Genomic DNA, 16,548 nt, shown 5'->3' on the forward strand with positions numbered 1-16,548 from the left:
CGGACTTCCTCACACTTCAATGACGTGTAGGGGGCGACAACGCGCCTCTGTCTCATCTCAAACGCGGCAAACTACAGAAGATGAAGAAGAAGCGCCGTCGCATGTCACGTGACTCTCTCCCAAACCAGGAAGTGCTGTGTCCCACTGTCTCTTCAAAACAAATCGAAGTGTCTCGTGTTGAAAACGTTTAAAAAACGGAAACATTCGCTGTCCTCACCTGAAGTCACGCTCGTCTTGAAATGGAGGGTGAGTTGTCCTCTCACTTCCGGCTCCGCCATCTTGTCCTCGTGCCGAGAAAACAAAACAGTTTAGACGACATGTTAGCCTGTTAGCTCGTTAGTGCGTCGTCAAACCTGTTCTGATTGTCCACACACTCAATTTACACTTTTAACAAACATTCAGTCTTTGTGGACGTTTAAACTCGCTGCTAAACACGTTTATTTCCTCTTCACGTTCATGTTAGCGGCGTTATTACGACTAACGTTTTAATATTTACGCGACATTCAGTACCAATGTCTGTGACGTCACCCTGACTAGCCCAAACTACAGTAACATATATCCATCATTCCGTTTTTACTAGTCAAAATGACGTCATTCCGTTTGTACTAGTCAAAATGACGTCACAGTTAAATAAAATTCAGTTTGTACTAGTCAAAATGATGTCACAGTTAACTATAATTCAGTTTTTACTAGTCAAAATGACGTCATTCAGTTTGGACTAGTCAAAATGACGTCACAGTTAAATATAATTCAGTTTTTACTAGTCAAAATGACGTCATTCAGTTTGGACTAGTCAAAATGATGTCACAGTTAAATATAATTCAGTTTGTACTATTTAAAATGACGTCACAGTTAAATATAATTCAGTTTGTACTAGTCAAAATGACGTCACAGTTAAATATAATTCAGTTTGTACTAGTCAAAATGATGTCACAGTTAAATATAATTCAGTTTGTACTATTTAAAATGACGTCACAGTTAAATATAATTCAGTTTTTTCTCGTCAAAATGACGTCATTCAGTTTGTACTAGTCAAAATGATGTCACAGTTAAATATAATTCAGTTTTTACTAGTCAAAATGACGTCACAGTTAAATATAATTCAGTTTGTACTAGTCAAAATGACAGTAATTCAGTTGTTATTGGCATGGCCTTTTTGCTTGAAATGCGCATCGTTAATATAGAGCAAAGAATCCAGAAAATATTCCCATTTTAGAGGCTGAAAAATCAGATAACTCAACAAAATAGTTGACTGATTCTGTAACTGATTGATAATTGCTGTAGCGTGACAAAAGAGAGAAACATGTTTATACTGTCTGCACTTCACTTATTTATTGAACTAGTTTTTGCACAGTAAATGTAAATGCACAGGCTCACACTGGGATTAGATTCACCCTAATGCACTAATTACCACTGAATATACTTATATTATATATATTATTGTTGTTATCATTTAATCATCCATCCCCAATTTGCAGCTTTTCTTTGTTTTGTTGTCACTCAAGCTTCCGTGACGTTTAACCCCCGTAATCCTAACCCTGTGTCTCACTCTTCCTCCACAGAGACATTATTCCAGATGAAGGTACGTATGTGAGAGAAGCAACCTAGAAAGCTCCTTATTTTAGCAACTGCCTGTCTACACTTTTTAACAGATCAATCTGGTCAGTATATGGAGGTTATATTTTTATCTTCATATTTCATATATATATATATTTATATATATATACACATATATATATATACACATATACATATACATATAGTACGGAACGGACTGTTGTATCGGAGCGCTTATTTCTGAGATTTTAGAGGCACTCCGATATAATCACATATGCGTTTTTTGGCTGATATCGGACCGATACCCGATATCAATATCGGATCGGGACATCCCTAATCTTTACAGTGTATTTTAAAGTATATTCACAGTGTATTTTAGATTATATTCATAGGGGATTTTAGAGTGTATTCACAGTGTATTCTGCAGTGTATTTTAGAGTATATTGACAGTGTATTTTAGTGTGTATTTCCAGTGTATTTTAGAGTATATTCATGGTGTATTTTTACAGTGTATTCTATAGTATATTTACAGTAGGGCTGAACGTTTTTAACTGCGATTATTTTGACAGGGATTGCGATATGATTCTTGATATCGGAGAGAATTGTCATTTTTACATCAATATTCTCATTTTCATTCGCGAAACATATTTAAAATGATTACTGTGTGATATTTGTGCAGATATGTGAGAAACAAATACAGTGAATATAAAAAGTCTACACACCCCTGTTCAAATGCCAGGTTTTTGTGATGTAAAAAAAATGACAGCAAGACAAATAATTTCACAACTTCTTCCACCTTTAATGTGACCTATAACCTGTACAATGCAATTGAAAAACAAACTGAAACCTTTAAAGGGGAAAAATATAAAATAAAAAACTTAAAATAACCTGGTTGCATAAATATGCACACCCTTAAACTAATACTTTATTACAGCACTCAGTCTTTTTGGGCAGGAGCCTATCAGCGTGGCAAATCTTGATGTAGCAATATTTGCCCACTCTTCTTTGCAAAACCGCTCCAAATCTGACAGATTGCGAGGGCATCTCCTGTGCACAGCCCTCTTCAGATCACCCCACAGATGTTGGATGGGATTCAGGTCTGGACTCTGGCTGGACTCTGGCTGGGCCATTCCAAAGCCTCAATCTTATTCCGGTGAAGCCATTCTTTAGTTGATTTAGATGTGTGCTTTGGGTCATTGTCCTGCTGAAAGACGAAGTTCCTCTTCATCTTCAGCTTTCTGACAGAAGGCCGAAGGTTTTGTGCCAACACTGACTGGTATTTGGAACTGTGAATAATTCCCTCCACCCTGACTAAGGCCCCAGTTCCAGCTGAAGAAAAACAGCCCCAAAGCATGATGCTGCCACCACCATGTTTCACTGTAGGTATGGTGTTCTTTTGGTGATGAGCAGTGTTGTTTTTGTGCCAGATATACCTAATAATATTCCAAAAAGTTCAACCTTGGTTTCATCAGACCATAACACATTTTCCCACATGCGTTTGAGAGATTTCAGATGTCTTTTTGCAAAATTAAGCCGGGCTTGGATGTTTTTCTTTGTAAGATAAGGCTTCCGTCTTGCCACCCTACCCCATAGCCCAGACATATGAAGAAGACAGGAGATTGTTGTCACATGAACTACACAGCCAGTCAGTGATGGGGACGAGATCGCCTATGCCGAGTCTGAGTCAAGACCGAGTCTTTGAGGAAGCAAGTCCGAGTCGAGACCGAGTCGAGACCAAGACCATAAAAACATATCAGTTTTCACATTCATGATTTAGTATCAGCCCAGTTAATAATCAACAGTTAGGCCTACAGACTAAGCTAGATTGGGAATTGTTTAGAGGAGCAGTCTTAACGTCTTAATATGGACTATGCTTTTACTGTCATTAAAAAAATCCCTACCACATGCATCATCTTAAACTGCTTAAACTGCTCAAACTGCTTCAACAGTGCTGCTCTGTCTTCAACATGTTAAGCCCACCCTGACTTTTTTAATCATAGTTAGGACATAACATGAACACGCAACAAAAATGCGTTGGTCTCAAGGACTCGGTCTGAAATTACGAGTCCTTCTCCTCCCACTGTGGTTTCGAGCCCGAGTCAAGACCGAGTCTTTGAAGAAACGAGTCCGAGACGAGTCAGAGAAAGCAGAAATCGGTCTCGAGTCCGGTACATCACTGCAGCCAGTACTTGCCAGAAATTCCTGCAGCTCCTTCAGTGTTGCTGTCGGCCTCTTGGCAGCCTTCCTGACTAGTTTTCTTCTCGTCTTATGGTCACTTTTGGACGGACGTCCTGTTCTTGGTAATGTCACTGTTGTGCCATATTTTCTCCACTTGATGATGACGGTCTTCACTGTGTTGTACTCAATTCCCTTGTAAAAATGACATGTAATGTAAAGATGTGTATAGATCCAGACAATAATTAATCTAAAATGATATTTTTAATCGCAGTATACCGTATTGTGATTTCGATACAATTTCGATGAATTGTTCAGCCCCAACACACAGTGTATTTTACAGTGTATTCTGTGTATTTTACAGTATATTCACAGTGTATTCTGTATATTTACAATGTATTCAGTGTATTTATAGTGTATTTTGCAGTATATTCAGTGTATTTTACAGTATATTCACAGTGTATTCAAAGTGTATATACAATGTATTCACAGTGTATTTTACAGTGTATTCAGTGTATATACAATGTATTTACAGTGTATTCACAGTGTATTTACAATGTATTCACAGTGTATTTACAATGTATTTACAGTGTATTTACAATGTATTCAGAGTGTATTTACAATGTATTCACAGTGTATTTACAGTGTATTTACAGTGTATTCACAGTGTATTTACAGTGTATTCAGTGTATTCACAGTGTATTTACAATGTATTTACAGTATATTCACAGTGTATTCACAGTGTATTTACAATGTATTCACTGTGTATTCACAGTGTATTCACAGTGTATTTACAGTATATTGTCACTCTCAAACTTTTCATGAGTCCAGAGAAACAAACTTGTGTGCAGCTTTATCTCCACATAAATCTCCTTGTCGTGTTTATACAACGATAATAACAATAATAATAATATTAACAATAATTAATTATGTCAGATGGTGACAGATTTTTATAAGCAGCTAAAGCTCTTCTGGATCCAGTGTGACAAAGTGTCCATGCCTCTGTGGAACGTCTGTGATCTCTGAGTGATTTTAGATTGTTTATTATTTGTGTATCCACAGTTCTCTGCCAAGCAGCTCGAGCGTCTGGCCAAAAAGGCGGAGAAGGAGTCTGAAAAAGAGCAGGCCAAAGTCAAGAAGGTTAGCAAACGTACAAACAAACATACGTGTATATTTTAAATAACATTCAGAAAAGTTCCACTTAAACGGCATCATTTTTCCCAGCAGGGGGCAGTGTGAGATTAACGTCCTCAGTGAAGTCCTTCTCTTTTTGTCCAGGCTTTGCAGCAGAAGAATGTGGACTGTGCCAGAGTCTATGCTGAGAACGCCATCCGGAAAAAGAACGAAGGTCTCAACTGCCTGCGTATGGCGTCGCGACTGGACGCCGTGGCCTCCAAGGTCCAGACGGCCGTCACCATGAAGGGAGTGAGTCCCCCTGTGTTCAGTCCACCCCGCGATGAGATTACGTTTTTCAGAGTTAGGCCCTTAATCTGTCTCTCCTCCAGGTGACCAAGAGCATGGGTCAGGTGACCAAGGCCCTGGACAAAGCTCTGAACTCCATGGACCTCCAGAAGGTCTCAGCAGTCATGGATAAGTTTGAAAGTCAAGTGCAGAACCTAGACGTCCACACCTCGGTGAGTCGCTGCTCCACTGTGTCTTCATCCAGTGATCTGGTTAGAGATGTGTCGTATGTTTCGACGTGGTTGTTGGCCACCACGTCGAAACCATGTCGCTGCCGCCAACTAATAGTAACCACGGCAACTATCGGGCGAGGTCTTCAGAAATCTCTCTTGGGCCGATGATTGATGACCGCTACTTGTAGCCATATCGATTATTAATATTAGTCCTGGAACTCAAGTAATAATGGTGATAACATATATATCTCAGGGTTCCCACAGGTCCTTGAAATCCTTGAAAGTTTGTGAATTTTAAACAAATTCAAGTCCCTTGAATGTTGTTCTTGTGTCCTTGAAATCCTTGAAATTTTGTAAATTTAAAAAAAAAAATCCAAGCCCTTGAACATTTTTCCATGGGTCCTTGAAATCCTTGAAGGTTTGTAAATTTGAAAAAAATTCCATCCCCTTGAAAGTTTTTTTTCTCATAGGTCCTTGAAATCCTTGAAATAAAAAAAATCCAAGCCCTTGAACATTTTTTTCCTCATAGGTCCTTGCAATCCTTGAAGGTTTGTGATTTTGGAAAAAAAAATCCAAGCCCTTGAATGTTTTTTTCTCATGTGTCCTTGAAATCCTTGAAGGTTTGTGAGCCAAGGTCCTTGAAAGTGTTTGAAAATGGCCCTAAATAGACATAGGTCCTTGAAAGTGTTTGGATTTTGTGCAGTAAAGAAGTTCAGTTGCTTGTTGTATGTAGACGAGGCCGACACAGGACAAACATGGAGACAGTTGTGACACTGTCTGTGTCCACTGTCTCTGTCTGTGTCCACTGTCTCTGTCGCTGGCGTGAGATTCCGTGTAAATGACGAGGTGATGTCAGGGAAATGAAAATTCCACGGTGTCTGTCTCTGTCTCGTCTTCAGGTGATGGAGGACTCCATGAGCTCGGCCATGACACTGACCACGCCTCAGGAGCAGGTCGACGACCTCATCCAGCAGATCGCCGAGCAGAACGGCCTGGAGGTGATGGACCAGCTCAGCCAGCTGCCGGCCGGAGCTTCGTCACTGGGTCCGGAGAGTTCACGCAACCAGGAGAAGGAGGACCAGCTGTCCCGACGGTAAGCTTTAGGGTCACCGGGGTCACGAGTCGCACATGAACTGTCGTCAGAGTCGTGTGGTCACTTTGTGTCACTGAGGTTAATCTGAATGAATGATTTTAAAAGCCGAATTAACAAAATAAGACATTTGAACTTAGTGATGGAAGCAGCAGTGGATCAACAACTCCTGTGTGTGTGTGTGTGTGTGTGTGAAGTTAAAATCACTGATTTTCTCTGTGGACTTTGTTGTGGGAGAGTGAGTGGTTTACAGACCTCACTTTCCTGTTGTAAAGTGTGTCTGACAGTGAGACAAAGACATGATCATGTTTTAAAGATACTGTCGACTTCATCTGACATGCGTTTTCTTGTGTTGAGTGACGCAAATCAGTTTTTCCCGTTGTCCCATGTTTTCACGTGCACAGTTGCCTGTAACACACTGACATTAAAATCACTTGAACTGTTCCTTTAACACCACAGGAGACTTGGATGATGGATTTGTTATTTGATTGTTTTTTGGAATGTCATTTTTTGTGCACTGCACCTTTAATGTTTGTTTACATTTGACTCCATCTTATTTTCCTCTTCCTTCAGGTTGGCTGCTCTAAGGCACTGAGGCAGCGACGGCATCAAACACAGCTGGGAGATGAGAGTGTGTGTGTGTGTGTGTGTGTGTGTGTGAGGACTTAATGAGGCTGTTGATTACTGCTCTATAAATATAATAATATACACACACACACACACACACACACACTAGGCTACAAATAGCACCTGAGAAGACAGGAATCTCTCTCTGTTCTCTTCTCTTCTATTGATCGCTCTCTATCTCCTGCTTTTAACCCCTCTGTGACCGTCCTGTCGTCATCGTGGGAACGAGCGTCCAATCACAGTCGAGATCCACTGTCTGTGACGTCAGCTTCTCAGTACTGTGATTCCTGAACTGTTTTAAAATTGACAGATAAGGAACGTCAACGTTATCTCTGGAAAAAAGGAGCAGAAAAACTCACTCACTGAACATTTGTAACAGAAATAAAATCTACACAAGTCCTCATGAAGGTCATGAGAGGGTTAAAGTCATGTTTCCCTTCTTTTTTGCAACGTTATCGACGCTCTGGATGTTTGTCACGACGCTCTGGACGCTTGTTTGTCACGGCGCTCTGGACGTTCGTTTGTTGCGACGCTCTGGACGCTCGTTTTTTGCGACACTCTGAACTCTAGTTTGTTACGACGCTCTGGACGTTTGTTTGTCACGCCGCTCTGGACGCTCGTTTGTCGCGACGGTCTGGACGCTCGTTTGTTGCGACGCTCTGGACGCTCGTTTTTTGCGACACTCTGAACTCTAGTTTGTTACGACGCTCTGGACGTTTGTTTGTCGCGACGGTCTGGACGCTCGTTTGTCGCAACGCTCTGGACGCTCGTTTGTCGTGACGCTCTGGACGCTAGTTTGTTGCGACGCTCTGGATGCTCGTTTGTTGCGACACTCTGGACGTTTGTCGCGATGCTCTGCACATTTGTTTGTTGCCACGCTCTGGACGCTCGTTTGTCGCGACGCTCTGGACGCTCGTTTGTCGCGACGCTCTGGACGCTCGTTTGTTGCGACGCTCTGGACGCTCGTTTGTCACAACGCTCTGGACGTTTGTTTTTTTTCGCGACGCTCTGGACGCTCGTTTGACGTGACGCTCTGGACACTCGTTTGTTGCGACGCTCTGGACGCTCGTTTGTCGCGACACTCTGGACGCTCGTTTGGCGCGGCGCTATGGACGTTCGTTTGTTGCGCCGCTCTGAATGCTCGTTTGTCACGACGCTCTGGACGTTCATTGTTGCGATGCTCTGGACGTTTGTCGCCACGCTCTGGGCGCTCGTTTGTTGCAACACTCTGGACGCTCGTTTGTCACGACGCTCTGGACGTTTTTTTTTCGCGACGCTCTGGACGCTCGTTTGTCGCGACGCTCTGGACGCTCGTTTGTCGCGACGCTCTGGACACTCGTTTGTTGCGACGCTCTGGACGCTCGTTTGTCGTGACGCTCTGGACACTCGTTTGTTGCGACACTCTGGACGCTTGTTTGTCGTGACTCTCTGGACGCTCGTTTGTCGTGACTCTCTGGGCGCTCGTTTGTCGCGGCGCTCTGGACGTTCGTTGGTCGCAACGCTCTGGACGCTCGTTTGTCACGACGCTCTGGACGCTCGTTTGTCGTGACGCTCTGGACGCTCGTTTGTCGTGACTCTCTGGACACTCGTTTGTTGCGGCGCTCTGGACGTTCGTTTGTCGTGACGCTCTGGACGCTCGTTTGTCGCGACACTCTGGACGTTCGTTTGTCACAATGCTGCGAACTATGAATTATGATACTGAGAAGCTGACGGCACATGAATATCATGATGTCATAAGAAGGTTAATTCCCAACTCCTACTCATTTTACCCCTCCCTCATCACTCCTGACTCCTCCCCTCATTCTCTGAATGTGTGGAAGCTGTGCAGTTAATGCGCATCACTGTTGCTACAGTTGCGCTTTAGTCCTTTTAAACAGGATTAAAAAAAAGAAGAAAGAAAAGTAGTCATGACAACAGACTTGTTGTTTTGGTAACCAAGCAACCAAACACAGAGGATAATCTGCTTCCTGTTTACACCTGAACAGTCATGTGGCAGACGTTTGAAATGTAGGACGTGAACTTGTGTCGACACGCTGCCTTTCCGGGGGGGCGGGGAAGGGGGGGGGACTTTTCCAGAAATGTTTAAAAGATGGATTCTGTGGAGGAGGAGGAGTTAGTTTCAGGGGTTTTTTTTGTTAACATGTCGCTAACATGGTCCTGCGTCGCGTGTCTTTCATCGTCTTCCTCTCCCTGGTTTTGTTTTTAACATTTAGACTTTTTTGCTTTAAATGCCTTATTTTGGAATGCAGGTGCTTCCTCCTCACCAGTGCCTCAGTGACGCGAGTTCAACTTTGAAACGTGAAACGTTGTCCGATCTCTGGTTCTTCATGTTTTCAGTGCATCAGAACACTAAATCCTCTCCCTCCGCACACTTACTCACACAGTCATGTGTTTTTCATGCTGTAGACGCTGGTTTGTGATGTTTAGTGTGTTTGACTCCACAGGAAAACCACTCCCTCTTCTCTATGAGGTCACTTCCTGTTCAAAGCTTTTTGTCACTCTCTGGAAACCCCCTCTTTTTGTGAAACACAGGGAGGGATTATTTATATGTGTGAAAAATAAAGGTGAAGACAATGATGAGCTGATGTTGTTTCTGTCAAAATAAGACGTTTAAATAAAACACAAACAAAAACATGTTTGTCAGGTCTGAACCCTGAAAATGTCCTAGTCATACACACACACACACACACACACACACCATAACCATGACTCAAATCTTAGTCCTAATCTTAACCACTTCCTCTGGTTCCTCTGCGTCATTGGGACCAGGTTTTGGTCTCCTACTGGACGTGACAAGGTCAGTGTATATGACAGACAACACACACACACACTCCTGCGATTTGTCTGTGAGAACATGTCAGGACCGGTGTCGGTGGATTCTCTCTCTCTCTGGAGCTGTTGGTGAAGTGTACGTCATGAGGTAAATAATCTTAATCCTCATTCCTGTGGTGAACCAGTAGATTAATCAGCTGAGGTGTGGCGGCTGAGGCTTCAGAGCAACGTGTCGCAGCAGCAGCAGCAGCGTGGTTGCCATGGTGACCACTGAGGAGAGGGAGGAGCCTTGACAGTGATTTAAATGCAACAGTTCACATGTGTTACGTCCTCTTCCACCTCTGGGTGGTGTAGTTCTCCCTGTCTATATTTTTCTGTTGGCTGCTCTTGTTCTCTGCCTCTCCCTAATGTGTTCCAGGTGTGGATCCTAATCATGGGGTGGAGCCTCAGGTCTTCTGCAGTGTGAGGCTCGTGTCTCCACACCAACTGAAGCGCCTGCCATTTTCCTGCTTTTGTTATGTTTTCACATTGATGATTGCTTCAAATTCCCTGGTTAATATTATTTTGTAAATAAATAACCCTAGACACGTGCTCCTTTTGACTCTGGTCATGGTTGTGTTGCAGTTAGAGTACCTGGTTGTAACAACATGTGCAGCACTGACGACTGTCTCACCATGATTGTTTATTTGTGTTTCTATAGTAACGTGTTTCAAACGCCAAAAGAAATCACTGTAACCTCACTTGTTACCACAGTTACGCCTCTCCCTTTCAACTGTGTCTCTCCTGGAAATGTGACAACACTGCTGGAGACCAAGGAGGAGGAGGCTGGTGAGGAAGAGGAGGAGTGGAGAAAATGGCTTATAAAAATAGGTGAGTGACTCGGTGGCAGCTGCAGTGACCACAGGATGGAGTTCCCCTCTGATGATGATGATGATGATGATGATGTCTCACTCCTGGGACTGGAGGAGGAGGCGTCGGTTCCTCTGTTGTGTCACATGACACTGCTCAGCTGATCAGCATTAGTTCAGTTCACTCTGAGTTCATCTTCATCAGTGGAGCTCTGATACTACGATTTACCATGGCAACGGGTAAACAAAGAGCACAGCCTCCATTTGAATCCAGTTGAGCAGAAATATGAACACATGACATTTATGTGAATAAATTAACACTATTCCATTTTATACAGTGTAATTCACTCATTCATCCTTTCATTAATGATGATAAATGTTGCATTAGATTAGATCTTTATTCAGCTGGAACCTGTGTGTGTGAGAGAGTGAGAGTGAGTGTGTGAGAGAGAGAGTGAGTAAGTGTGTTTGTGAGAGAGAGAGTGTGTGTGTGTGTGTGAGAGAGAGAGTGAGTGTGTGTGTGTGAGAGAGAGAGAGAGAGACAGACAGACAGACAGTTTTACAAACTTTAGTTTCCTGTTGGAAAAGTCTGTTAAAAATGATGAAAATCCTTCTGCATGATTTTATTCCAGAATAACGCCACCTGGTGACTTCCATGAGGAGTGTCCGGCTTTGGAATCACTGGTTTATTAAATTAAAATAATTCATATCAGTACCCCCCCCCCCCCCCCCCCCCCCCCCCCCCCCCCCCCCCCCCCCCCCCCCCCGCCACACACACACACACACACACACCCCAGCACGGTGTTCCCTCTCCCATGTGCGCGCGCTCTGGGCCGCCCCATCTGGATTAAATGGATTTCCATGAAGGAACTCAAAGTTACACATTGACAAACAGGAAGTAGCGAGGTTTCCCTTTAAAAATAAAGGCACACAATCTGTAATAAAGATGTCAATATCTGCAATATCGTCAGAACACATTCATGTCTGTCAGACACACTTTTCCAACAGGAAACTGAAGCATGTAAAACACTCACTCTCCCACACCAAAGTCCACAGAGAAAATCAGTGATTTTAACAGCACACACGCACTTACACACGCACGCATTCACACTCACACACACACACTCACACTCACACTCTGCCGCCTCCATGACTAAGTTCTAATGTCTGATTTTGTCACTTCGGCTTTTGCAGTGACCACAGGAGGCAGCAGAGGACCAGCAGCTCCTGTGTCCCGGCAGCTAAAATCAATGACTTTCTCTGTGGACTTTGGTGTGGGAGAGTGAGTGTTTTACACACTTCAGTGAGGTGCGTCTCATTTGACTTATCAGACCTTTAGAAACCTTCTCTTTTACCCTCTTTTAACACAGAGTTACTGGTCAAGATGTTTGGGTAAAAATTCTAAATTCAACACCAACACACCAACATAAAAAAGTGCACTGTTAGTTTCTGTTTTAAATTAAATAGAACAAAAAGATGCCACACACATGACTAAGTCTAAAATAGACGGGTGTTTTAATCATTTATCTGAAAGCTGCTCTGTAATAAAGGATTTCAAAACTTCACATATCTGCTTTTTTAGCATCTGGAACCTGTGATTAATGTGTAACTGTTGTCAGATTATTTCTTTGCGACTCTAAGCTTTTGTAGCCGTAAATAACGAAAGTAATTAATGAACGTTACCGTGGAAAACAAAGGGCTCTTATTTTGGCGTTCCATGAACCGGAAGTGACCCTCTCACTTGTTGCTAGCTTTCAGCGCAGCAGCCGCAGCTAAACCGCAGCTGAGCGACGATGCTCCGTGTTCGCGTCCACCGCGGAGACAAAGACAGACACACGGACAACACGGCGAAGCTCCGCTCGGTCCACACGGACGCCGAGGCCCCGGGAAGACGCTGAAGGAACAGCCGGTGACCGTGTGCTGTGTGACGGGAAGTGGGCGAGCGGACTGTCGGGCTCTGCTGCTGTGGAGCCGGGGCTCAGCGCGCGGGCAGGGCGGGGCGAGGTGATGTTCAGGTTCCGGTATAAGAGCAGCGAGAAAATGGGAACCAGACAAGACGAGGAGGCGGATTCATACCGGAGACGAGAATGAGGAGTTTGCCGCTGTGGAGTGAGCGGGCGGCGGTGTAAGGCCGCAGCAGGAGGCGGGAGGAGAAGCGTGTGTGCGGCGAACCTCCACCTCTTGTCAGACAGAAACATGAGGTCCATCCTGAAGCTCTGCTGTCTCTTCCTGGTCACCACCGGAGGAGTGGGTCACGTCTGGGCCACCGGGAACCTGACGGTGGACAGTGGGAACCAGGCTAACACCACAACCAGGGGCGGCTACATCAGGATCGGGGACGGGTCCTCGCAGGAGTTTGAGTTTCCTGAAAACACCCATGGTGTGATTGTGATCTCCAGCCAGTACCAGAGTGCTTCTGCCAACAGGAAGGGCCGTCAGAGCTGGAAGCAGATGTTGACCGTCCACTCCCTGGACCCCGAGGTCCTCTCCATCCTGAATGTGACCGACAGAGAACACGCCGGTCCCACAAGAAGCTACATCATCAGCATCCGCTCCGGGGTCCCAGGCCGCGCTCAGCTGCAGATCCAGCTACTGGACTTGGACCAGGACTCGGTGCCGGTTCTGGTTGAAGAGAGGACAGATTATTCCATTAGAGTGGCACCTGACGGCGATGACCCGGTCACGCGGCTTGTCCAGTCCAGCGGCCTGTCCCACTTCTCGGAGAACCCGGTGCTGTTCGCGCTGCTGCCCCTCATCTTTGTCAACAAGTGTGCCTTCGGGTGTAAAGTGGAGGCGGAGGTTCTTCGGGGCCTCCTCAGGAGCCCTGCGCCCCTGCTCCTCGGGGTTCTGGGTCAGTTCCTGGTGATGCCGCTGTACGCGTACTGCGTGTCCCGACTGGCCTCGCTGCCTAAAGCTCTCTCCCTGGGCTTGGTCATCACCTGTTCCGCCCCAGGCGGCGGCGGTGGCTACCTGTACAGCCTGCTGCTGGGCGGCGACGTCACCCTCGCCATCTCCATGACCCTGGTGTCCACGGTGGTGGCGGTAGCAGCCATGCCGCTGTCCTCAGCCCTGTACGGCCGGTTGCTGGGGGTTCACGCCGCTCTGCACGTGCCCTTTGTGAAGATCCTGGGCACGCTCCTCTTCATCGCCATCCCCATCTCGCTGGGCATGCTGGTCAAGCTGCGTCTGCCCGCCCTCACACGCGTCCTACTGGCGCTCATACGACCCTTCAGCTTCGTGCTCATCGTGGGCGGGATCTTCATGGCCTACCAGATGGGCGCGTCCATCTTGGCCAACGTCCGGCCCCAGATTGTGGCGGTTGGTGTGACGGTGCCTTTGCTGGGCCTGGTGGTCGGCGCCATCTTGGCCAAACTGACGGGCCTGGCCCTGCCGCAGAGTAAGACGGTTAGCATTGAGGTGGGCGTGCAGAACAGTCTGCTGGCGCTCGCCGTCATGCAGCTGTCGTTCCGCAGGGTGGAGGCGGACTTTGCGTCCCAGGCGCCGTTCATCGTGGCGCTCAGCAGCACGTCGGAGATGCTGCTCATCGTTCTTGGATATTTCGCCCAGCGCAAGTTGTGCGGTTCCGCCGTCCCCAGGAGTGACGCTTGATTGTAGCCACGTTGTTTTTGGTTTGTGGAACTCTCTCTGGAAGCACGGACTCTTTCAAACCTGTGGACGTTTGTTTTCTTTGCACCAACAATCATGGATCTTTTCTTGACCTTTGTCGTAAAAACCCGACGATGAACGGACCTTTCTGTGATTCTTTTGTTGTCGTTTTCATACTTTTCGTGAAAACCAAAGGCCTTTCCCCCCGATGAGACCTTTTTGTGTTTGTTTTACACAACGTACTTTGTAAATCAAAATTATACTGTGAGGTACTCGGTGTAAATATTGCTACGAAGAGAAATACCTATGAAAGAAAAGATATTTTTCTACCAGATTACTTTTTGTAATCAAGAAAAGGAAAAAAAAATATTTCTATCTTCATGTTTACAAGAGGTCCATGTGTCTTAGCCCGGTCTGTCCGTGCAGCGGGGGGAGGGGCGTGACGCTGGGGGGGGGGCGGGGTCAAAGTGGAATCAAATGGGAACACGCCGATGTTTTTAAAGTGTTTAATACTCAAAGGGTTTCCTGGATTTAAGAATTTGTGATGTACTTGAATATTACAGACGATCTGAAGAAAAAGTCAATAAAAACGTTGTTGAAGCAGATCTTTGTCAGTGGTTTAAAGGGACACTTCAAAAGTGTGCAGTGAGCGCCCCCTACTGCTTGGGAAAAGCCTGAGACTCTGAAAACATGGCTGCCATTAGGGACACCAGCTTTTAGCCACAAGCTAACCTAAAAAAAAAACACTCGCTCTCTCACACCAAAGTCCACAGAGAAAATCAGTGATTTTAACATCACACACACACACACACACACACAGGAGTTGTTGATCTACTGCTGCCTCCATCACTGAGTTCAAATTTCTTATTTTGTCACTTTGGCTTTTAAAATCCTTTGTTCAGATTGACCTCAGTGACACAAAGTGACCACACGAGGCAGCAGAGGACCAGCAGCTAAAATCACTGATTTTCTCGATGGACTTTGGTGTGGGAGAGTGAGTGGTTTATAAACTTCAGTTTCCGTCGTGGAACACATCCGAAGACGTGGTCGACTTTATGTTGTTACATTATGATTATCAAAGTACTTCAAGTTACAGCTAATAAATGGACTGATAGATAAAAACATTTTAAAACACTGTTGTTGATAGAATGGTTATTTGGTGTGTTCCATCTATGCCGAATTTTGATTCACACACCGGATTTTAAGATTAATCCTAAAAGATTTTTTGACCATTTGAGTTAGTTTGTCAAAGAAAGCAGAGAAAATTTGGTCTAACAAAAGAACTTCACCTCAAATGATTTTAAATTCATAAACATTTTAAAGTAAAAGAAAAAAAAAAAGTCTAAATTGATCAACAACTGTTTTGATGATTTATTGATCACTTTCAGTATAATTTTGAAAGAAATGTTTTTAATATAAAGATTATGTCGAGTCACTTCAGGCTGTTTATCTACGTTCACTAACCTGCTGCACCTGAGAACAAGGTTCACTTTTTTATCAACTTCTCTGTTGAGCAGTAAAATGCAGCTCAGGGTGAAAAACAACCGCAGGAAGAGCTCAGACGTGAGCATTATTCTTCAAAGTAAAACACGTAAATGCAGGAAAAAGTGTCTGTTTGTGTTCACACGTCAGCATTTGCTCTGTAAACGTTTGATTTGTCCTCCGATGGCTGTGATGTGCTGTTGTGGCGCAGCAGGTTAGATTGAGCGCCGCTCAGGAATGTAGCACAGCTGTAAAACCTTCACTTCACTGTGTTCTGTTCTACTGTGGCCGCTCACACACACACACACACACACACACAGGATGAGAAGGGGAAGTCCACGTCTGGCCTTCTTCCTCTACTAAACTGTTCTTAACGGATAATCCTTTTTTTAGTGTATTCAACCTTTGCCGAATTGTAATTTGCACACCAGGCTTCAGGAGTGGCCTCAAACGATTTTTGACAGTTTGAGTTTGTTTACCCAAAAAAGCAGAGAAAACCTAAAACTGGAGGGAGCAGGGGGGAGGAGAAGTCATGACCTCCTTCCTCTTCCTCGTCTGTCTTTTACTGTGAAGACTTGTGTCAGACACAGAACGGTTACCTGATATTTCACGGGTGTGAACGTAACTCCATTCAGTCGGAGACAAAGTCAACGTCAAATGTTGTTGTGGGAGAAAATGATGAGTCACGTTATTAAAGACAGAGCGACACAATAAAAGCCCTTCAGTTGGATCCTCCCCCTGTTCAACAACAATCTCT

General features: G+C 44.8%; 2 protein-coding genes across 2 annotated transcripts; both read left to right on the forward strand.

Annotated features, from left to right (window-relative positions):
• The first annotated feature begins 88 nt into the window (after nucleotides 1-88).
• Nucleotides 89-9,660, forward strand: chmp1a (charged multivesicular body protein 1A). The gene is made up of 7 exons (XM_058645019.1): nucleotides 89-246; nucleotides 1,563-1,582; nucleotides 4,795-4,872; nucleotides 5,011-5,157; nucleotides 5,238-5,366; nucleotides 6,266-6,459; nucleotides 7,030-9,660. The coding sequence occupies exons 1-7, from the start codon at nucleotides 240-242 to the stop codon at nucleotides 7,049-7,051; spliced, it is 597 nt and encodes a 198-aa protein (XP_058501002.1). The 5' UTR covers nucleotides 89-239; the 3' UTR covers nucleotides 7,052-9,660.
• A 2,333-nt stretch (nucleotides 9,661-11,993) lies between these two features.
• Nucleotides 11,994-14,912, forward strand: slc10a3 (solute carrier family 10 member 3). The gene is made up of 2 exons (XM_058645018.1): nucleotides 11,994-12,011; nucleotides 12,455-14,912. The coding sequence occupies exon 2, from the start codon at nucleotides 12,900-12,902 to the stop codon at nucleotides 14,310-14,312; it is 1,413 nt and encodes a 470-aa protein (XP_058501001.1). The 5' UTR covers nucleotides 11,994-12,011; nucleotides 12,455-12,899; the 3' UTR covers nucleotides 14,313-14,912.
• The last annotated feature ends 1,636 nt before the right edge of the window (nucleotides 14,913-16,548 follow it).

Source organism: Solea solea, chromosome 12, assembly GCF_958295425.1.
Source record: "Solea solea chromosome 12, fSolSol10.1, whole genome shotgun sequence".
NCBI classification, from domain to species: domain Eukaryota; kingdom Metazoa; phylum Chordata; class Actinopteri; order Pleuronectiformes; family Soleidae; genus Solea; species Solea solea.